The sequence below is a fragment of the Leopardus geoffroyi genome, chromosome B3, assembly GCF_018350155.1.
Source record: "Leopardus geoffroyi isolate Oge1 chromosome B3, O.geoffroyi_Oge1_pat1.0, whole genome shotgun sequence".
In the NCBI taxonomy this organism is placed as follows: Eukaryota; Metazoa; Chordata; class Mammalia; order Carnivora; family Felidae; genus Leopardus; species Leopardus geoffroyi.
The window spans coordinates 31,514,897-31,522,364 of NC_059337.1; the positions used below are offsets into that span (position 1 = coordinate 31,514,897).

At 59.8% G+C, this 7,468-nt stretch overlaps 1 protein-coding gene across 4 annotated transcripts; it reads left to right on the forward strand.

Moving 5' to 3' along the window:
• The first annotated feature begins 242 nt into the window (after nucleotides 1–242).
• Nucleotides 243–7,206, forward strand: ULK3 (unc-51 like kinase 3). Of its 4 annotated transcripts, XM_045449068.1 has the most exons (17): nucleotides 317–423; nucleotides 660–736; nucleotides 1,086–1,226; nucleotides 1,313–1,433; nucleotides 1,909–2,013; nucleotides 3,028–3,171; nucleotides 3,380–3,462; nucleotides 3,813–3,968; nucleotides 4,113–4,218; nucleotides 4,418–4,458; nucleotides 4,687–4,789; nucleotides 4,921–4,985; nucleotides 5,071–5,149; nucleotides 5,226–5,266; nucleotides 5,650–5,697; nucleotides 5,886–5,952; nucleotides 6,071–7,206. In XM_045449068.1, exons 4-17 carry the CDS (start codon nucleotides 1,340–1,342, stop codon nucleotides 6,085–6,087), a joined length of 1,149 nt encoding a protein of 382 aa, XP_045305024.1. In that variant the 5' UTR covers nucleotides 317–423; nucleotides 660–736; nucleotides 1,086–1,226; nucleotides 1,313–1,339; the 3' UTR covers nucleotides 6,088–7,206. The 4 variants fall into 4 exon arrangements, with proteins under 4 accessions (XP_045305022.1, XP_045305021.1, XP_045305024.1 ...); XM_045449066.1 differs by lacking the exon at nucleotides 660–736 and having other exon boundaries at nucleotides 243–423; nucleotides 3,903–3,968; XM_045449065.1 differs by lacking the exon at nucleotides 660–736 and having other exon boundaries at nucleotides 244–423.
• The last annotated feature ends 262 nt before the right edge of the window (nucleotides 7,207–7,468 follow it).

The window sequence follows — 7,468 nt, forward strand, 5'->3', positions numbered from 1 at the left end:
CCTCACGTGAGCCATAAAGCCTGGATGGGATTCCTCCTGGTGGCCTTGTCTGCTGGCCTCGGCCCTCAAGGACCTCAGTGTTCCCAAAGGACCCTTGCGGGCCCTGGCGGGCCCTGGCGGATCACGCAATCACCAGGCGCCCGGGAACTGCACCTGGGGAACCTGGTGCGAAGCCAGCGCCCCGCCCACCGCGCTGCAGTCCCGGCGGGCGGCGCTGGGGGCAGCGTGGAGTGCTCCCCGCGGCCGCGCTTTCTGCCCGCTGGGCTGCGCGCCGGAACCCCGCGCCTGAAAGCAGGAAACGGCGGGAGCGGGGCGGCGGGGATGGCGGGGCCCGGTTGGGGCCCCCCGCGTCTGGACGGCTTCATCCTCACCGAGCGCCTGGGCAGTGGCACGTACGCCACAGTGTACAAAGCCTACGCCAAGGTGGGTGCGGGGCGGTGCATCCCCGGGGCCGGGGAAGCGTCGAGGGCCGGGCCCCTGTGCCCGCCAGACCCTGAGCTAGCCCCGGTGGGCGCCCGTCCGAGAGAGGAGACGCGGCGTGCGAGCAGGGAGGGGCCCGCGGGCGGCCGGCAGCGTCCGTGTGTCCTAAGGTGGGTGAGGTGGTTGCTGAGAGCCGACTGCCACCCTTAGGTCTTAAACACAAACACACGCCCACGCAGCCCTGTTTTCTCCGGAGAGGCCGGTGGAGACCTCGGTGGAGCTCGGCGTCACTGGCCGAAGAACAGGCGCAAAACAGGGAGGATACTTGAGGGGCTGGGAAGACCCTGGGACAGGGTTCTAGAAGGCTGAACCCAGTTAGGAAGCGGAGTGCGTCGGTCTAGAACACTGAATGACATGCCTCAGTGGGGGCAGTCTAGAATACAATGGAACAGATTATGGAACAGGGTTGGTGAACATCAGAGTGGGTGGGGAAGCGGGGGACGGGGGGGGGGGGGGGGGGGGGATTCCAGAATCCGATGCCTCCCTGTCCTGAGAAGGGGAAGATGGGAAGCCGGTAGGCCCAGTTGATGGGGGAAGAGGGGCAGAGGGAACCAGAGCCCTCTGGCCCCTTCAAGGCAGAATCATCTCATCTCCTGTCCCCATAGAAGGACACTCGTGAGGTGGTAGCCATAAAGTGCGTGGCCAAGAAGAGTCTGAACAAGGCATCCGTGGAGAATCTACTGACAGAGATTGAGATCCTCAAGGGCATTCGACACCCCCACATTGTACAGCTGAAAGACTTCCAGGTGCGGGCCTGGGGTGGGGCCACCCCTAAAGGGACCTGGAGAAGGGTGGTTCTCTTCAAGCTGTTTGTCTGCTTGTATAATCACAGTGGGACAGCGACAACATCTACCTCATCATGGAGTTCTGTGCAGGGGGTGACCTGTCTCGCTTCATTCATACCCGCAGGATTCTGCCTGAGAAGGTGGCTCGTGTCTTCATGCAGCAGTTGGGTAAAAGCCTCTGACCCCAGCCTGACACCCCTTCCCATGATCTCTGCCCCCCTCAGTCCCCCTCCCCAGGCTTAGAGCCCTTCTTAGCAGTTGCCTCTGTTCCAGCTTGGATTTTTAGGGGCCCCTCTTTCTCATGTGCCTATCCCTGACTTAAGGATGCCATGAGAGACAGAGAGGAGTCCCCATCTGTGGGGAGTCCAGGTTTCCATAATATAAGGAACTCATGGAATGTTCCAGGGCCCAGGGGTAGGACCCAAGTGCTTTACCAAGGAACATAACAAGAACCTAAAGGGCTGGGGAGCCTGCTGGGAGGGGGAACTTGTGAAGGGGTCCAAGAGCATAAGGGGCAAATTCTTAGAAGTGGCAGGAACCTGATACTTAAGTATTAAAGCTTGAAGAGTCAGATGGGGAGGCGAGAGGCAGGTGGGAGATGGGCTCCTCTGACCTGTTGCTTCATGTGGGTCTTGTTCCCCAGCTAGTGCCTTGCAGTTCCTGCATGAACGGAATATCTCTCACCTGGATCTGAAGCCACAGAACATTCTGCTGAGCTCCTTAGAGAAGCCCCACCTTAAATTGGCAGGTGTGTCCGGAAGAGCAGGGATGCAGTTTGGAGGGTGGGTGTGCAGAGGCCTCCCTCTGCCTGGGCACATTCTGCAGCCCTGGTTCTTTTTTTTTCTCTTTTTTTTTTTAAAAAAAAATTTTTTTTTTTTTAATTTTTTTTCCAACGTTTTTTATTTATTTTTGGGACAGAGAGAGACAGAGCATGAACGGGGGAGGGGCAGAGAGAGAGGGAGACACAGAATCGGAAACAGGCTCCAGGCTCCGAGCCATCAGCCCAGAGCCCGACGCGGGGCTCGAACTCACGGACCGCGAGATCGTGACCTGGCTGAAGTCGGACGCTTAACCGACTGCGCCACCCAGGCGCCCCTGCAGCCCTGGTTCTTATGCACCCTCTGTTGAGTCATCACACAATGATGGGCTGGGGAGTGCAGCCCCACCACCAAAAGGCAGGACTTTTCTCAGGCTACCCACACTGGACTCCAGAAGTGGACTGGATTGGGGCAGGGCTCAGTCTAGTGTCAGGGTCAAGACTCAGTGTGTGACGAGGCTCAGTGTGTGAGCAGGGTCAGGAATTGGTCTGTCACCAGGATTAGGGCTCAGCCTATAACTCGGTATGTGGCAGTGTTGGAGGGTGGGAGGTGGGGGAGGACGTGGCTGTGGCCCCTGATGGCACTTGGAAAAGAATGGACCTGAGGTTGGAGGCCAGAAAGCCAGGTATAACCTGAGCTTCTAACCCCTAGTGGGCTCTTATCCTTGTAGCTCACGCGATCAGGGTGGGCTTCCTGGAAAAGGAAGCCTGAGGAGGCTCTGCAGGGTGAGTGGGATTTATTCTGGTTCCCAGAGGAAGATGTAGGAGGGTGTTCTAGGCTGATCTGGAGTGAGGGGCTGTGAGCAGAGGCTGCAGGGTAGGATTGATCCTGGTGAGCCTGGAGGGTGGGGAGGAGCCCTGCCCTGGAGCCCAGGGTGAGGCTTTAAAGGTCTGGAGTAGAAGCAGCTACAAGTGGAGCTCTGCTGCCTTGCCTCTTGCCTGCAGACTTCGGCTTCGCACAGCACATGTCCCCCTGGGACGAGAAGCATGTACTGCGTGGCTCCCCTCTCTACATGGCCCCTGAGATGGTGTGTCAGCGGCAGTACGACGCCCGTGTGGACCTCTGGTCCGTGGGGGTCATCCTGTACGGTGAGAACTCTGTCCCCAGCCCTACCCCGGGGCCTGCATCCTACATCACGTGTCCTCACACCGGGCGTCTCTGGGCCACTCCTGAAGGGGTCTAAGGAATGTGACTCTACGGGCCCAGGGACCTTGCTCTGGGGGTATCTTCCAAAGGTGGGCCAGGCCAGGCTTGACCCTATCCCCTCCCAGCCTGCCATCTGCCTCCCTTCCACAGAAGCCCTCTTCGGGCAGCCCCCCTTTGCCTCCAGGTCGTTTGCGGAGCTGGAAGAGAAGATCCGGAGCAACCGGGTTATCGAGGTGAGTCTTGAAGGGCCTTGGACACTTGTTGGGCAGAGGGATTCAGGGCCCTGAGTTTGGAGACCTCACTGCCAGCTGCACAGATTGGGGTGTGGGCTCTGGGCCAGCTCTGTGGTGCTGGGGCATGCTCTAGAGGGGAAGTTGAAGTTCCGTATGGTTCTGGAAACCCAGACCAGCTCACAGCAGGCAGCAAAGGGCTGGCCCCAGGGATTGTTGTGCAGGCCCCTTTGGGAGGAAAGCCAAGCAGGCGCACGCGCAGGCCCAGCTTGGCGCCCCCCAGTCCTGACGGACCCCTGGGTGGGGTTGAAGTGCTGGAAGCCCATGTGATCTGTCCTCCATCCTCCCTGCAGCTCCCCCTGCGGCCCCCGCTCTCCCGAGACTGCCGGGACCTGCTGCAGCGGCTCCTAGAGCGGGACCCCAACCGTCGCATCTCCTTCCAGGACTTCTTCGCCCACCCCTGGGTGGACCTGGAGCATGTGCCCAGTGGGGAGAGCCTGGCACGAGCGGTGAGCAGGCTGGTGGGATGGAGTGGGATGATGGCAGGTTGGGGGGCTGGCTCATCTACCCCATTCGGTGGCGAACGGGGGACCTGCCCTTCTCTGTTCCTGGTGAGCATGGGAGGCGGACATGACTCCCGATCTGTCCCCCAGACCGCCCTCGTGGTGCAGGCAGTGAAGAAGGACCAGGACGGGGACGCCGCGGCCGCTCTGTCTCTCTACTGCAAAGCTCTGGACTTCTTCGTCCCCGCCCTGCACTGTGAGTGCCTGGAGCCCCTGGGTGCAGCAGGGGTGGGGCAGCCACAGCTGCGGTGGATGGATTCCAGAAGCAGCTCCCCACCCAGAATTTTGTGGGAGACAAAGCAGAGGGTAAATCTGGAACTTGGTCCTTTTGAGGATTCCAGAGAATTTGGTGTGGGGCAGGGCAGACTCCTCATGTGAACCCCCCCTTTCTACAGATGAAGTGGATGCCCAGCGGAAGGAGGCAATTAAGGCAAAGGTGGGTGAGGGAGTCTCCGGAGGGAAGCAGGTGAGGGAGCCTGGGGCCTCTGCAGACTGGTTCCTTAGAACTTAGAACCAGAACTTCCTCTCCTAGTTGAGCCTCAGTCGACCCCCTGACATTACAGCTTGGAGTAGTCACTGAGGACCCAGAGGGAGAACTTGGAGGTGGGTGCTGGTGAGGGAGGTGGGGTGGGACGGCCCCTCTTCAGCCCCTTGCCTTCTGCAGGTGGGGCAGTACGTGTCCCGGGCTGAGGAGCTCAAAGCCATCGTCTCCTCCTCCAATCAGGCCCTGCTGAGGCAGGGGACCTCGGCCCGAGACCTGCTCAGAGGTAGGCCTGGTTCCTGGCCTCGGCCCCCAGCAGCATCCCGCCAGCCCGAGGGGGAGGCAGCCTCAGGGGTGGTCTCCCTGAGATGAAAAACAGGCTGCTCTCCTCACCCTGCACCCTTGCCCTCATCCCAGAGATGGCCCGAGACAAACCTCGCCTCCTCGCTGCCCTGGACGTGGCTTCGGCTGCCATGGCCAAGGTTTGTGCCCAGTGCAAGGGGTCCTGGTGGGGCAGGAAGAGTCCGGGTCATGACCCGAAATGACCTGGTGTCCCCGTGGCTGCAGGAGGAGGAAGCTGGTGGGGAGCAGGATGCCCTGGACCTGTACCAGCACGGCCTGGGGGAGTTATTGGTGCTGCTGGCAGGTGAGGCCCCCTATCACCACATTCCCCAGGCCCTGGGCTGTCCGGCCCTCACCATGTGTCCTCCTTCTCTTTGTAGCGGAGCCCCCAGGCCGGAGGCGGGAACTGCTTCATGCTGAGGTGCCCACTGGGGTTGGGAGCACTGGGGGGCTTCCTCTTCTTACCCTGCTCCTGCATGGGGGACCTCCTCAGCTTCCCTTGGGGTGTTCCAAGTCTGCGAGTCAGTCCTCACAGACTTGGTAAATCAGTAGCCCCGTGCGCTCCACAAGGGGCACGGGTGCTGGGGGTCAGGGCAATGGAACAGACGGATCTGGGAACCCAGCAGCAGGAAGTGGGCTGGGCTGCTTCAGGTGGAAAGGCTTTCTGGAGAAGGGAGGGATGACGAGGTCAGGGGGAGGTTGTTCTGATGGGGTAGAGGGCTGTGGAGAGTTTCAGGAGTGAGGAGGCAAGCAATTTGAAGGCCCCTTTGACCCACACCCCACGGGCACGTCTTCCCTTGGCAGGTTCAGAACCTCATGGCTCGAGCTGAATACCTGAAGGAACAGGTCAAGGTGGGCACACGGGCCGGATGAGTTCTGCTCCTGGCTGGCTGTCCCCTGCGCCCCTTTGTGTGTCTCCCCCTCTGGTCTCCCTCTGAAGGTCTCCCCACTGCGTCTCTGTCCTTTGCCCTTGTGCTCTCAGTGGCTCGGTGCCTGCCTCTGGCTGCCTCTCACCCCTGTGCCGCCTTTATGCTCCACAGATGAGGGAGTCCCGCTGGGCAGCCGAGAGCCTGGACAAAGAGGGGCTGTCGGAGTCTGTTCGTAGCTGTGAGTCCTGCCCTGGGGTCTGACCCTCTACGAAGGAGGGGTGAGGGCTGGGGGCAGCCCTGGATTCTGCCTCTTGGCCAGAGACTTAAGACTGACTTTCTCCTTTTCCCCTCCACAGCTTGCACCCTGCAGTAACCCCAGAAGGATGACTCCTTCTTATGGACAGACCATAAGCCACCTGAAATGGGGGACACACTCACCTAGACTGATGCCCAGAATTCTGTGGTCCTCTGCAGTGCTGTGGAACAGGCTTCCTGGATGGGCAACTCTGCGACCCCCCACATCCCAGGATCCCCAGCTCCCCTCAGGATACTCTGCGCTTCCCAGACCCTGATGGCCCGTGTTTGTGTTGGGAACACTAGGCCTTGGCCCCTGAGGGAAGGGGAGCAGGACTCTGGGAGAAGTTTCCTTCATATGACTTCTGTTATTTGGTGGTTGCTGGACCCTGAGCCTGTCACTTCTGGGGCATCAGGCTTCTGTTTTTGTTCTGGGAACAGGACAGGGAGCCCTCTGCTCTTGCCCCTTCTCTGTCAGCAGGCAGCTGTGCCTGTGCCCACCCCTGCCCTTCCTGGGAGCCCTTATTGCAACTCACTTCACTCCTTGCACTGGAATGGGGCTCTCCAAGACCCCTCAGGGACCACCCACCCCACAGTATGCACCCCACAGAGCTCACCAGTCTTCCTGGGAGCTGACCCCTGCCCACCCTCTCAATATTTTAAGAGAATCCTTCAGACGTGAAAATAATGTACTTCATATGGGTGGGGCAAATTTAAGAAAGCCATGCCTTGTTCCTGCTCTGGCCCAGGGGGCACGAGGGGAGGGGTCCTCAGCCTTCATCCTTGGCCCCTACTAGCCACAGAGCTGGTTCTGGCCTGGAAGGGGCCCGCGTGGGGGCTGCCTGACCCATCGGGCTGCAGAGGACCTGGCGATCCAGGAGGTCTGATGTTGCTGCTACCCCAGTGTGTGACCCTGGGTGCATCCCTTCCCTTTTCTGGGCCTGGATCCGCCCATCTCTCTAATGGCGCTGTTAATACCTCCTCAGCTCGCCACGTGAGCTAAGTGACTTTAATCTGGAGAAGAATGTACACACGTGGCGTTACTTGGGGGATTTTTAAAAAGTGCACAAGGGTGTTGACGATCTCTAACCTTTGTGCCCTTCAGTGCCTCCTTGGGGCAAGAGGAGTCTGTCTTCCTTGCAGGAGGCTAGGTGTAAAGAATATAATTCATGGTTTCTCTATTAAATTATTTTCTGAACTTGTGCCTCTCTTCTTGCCCTGGGAAAAACAAGAGAGGTAGCACCTGTTCTCAGGCTGGGGCTGGAGAGGCCCTAGGAAAAGCTGGGAAACCTCAGGGAGGGCGGGGGAAGGTCCCAGACAGAACCCCTGGCCACCCTATCCCCCCTTTCCCTGCACTGGTGAGTGAGCAGTGAGCCAGACTGGGACACAGGGCATCCTCTAGAGTGTTGTGCTCATACCCAGCTCTCCAGGGCCCCACACTCTCCCCCTACCAGGACTCA

Coding starts and splice junctions, on each gene's coding strand:
- ULK3 (XM_045449065.1), top strand. CDS start 322: ATGGCGGGGCCCGGTTGGGGCCCCCCGCGTCTGGACGGCTTCATCCTC. Junction 1,227..1,312: donor TACAGCTGAAAGACTTCCAG/GTGCGGGCCTGG, acceptor GTATAATCACAG/TGGGACAGCGACAACATCTA. Junction 5,267..5,649: donor GGGAACTGCTTCATGCTGAG/GTGCCCACTGGG, acceptor TTCCCTTGGCAG/GTTCAGAACCTCATGGCTCG.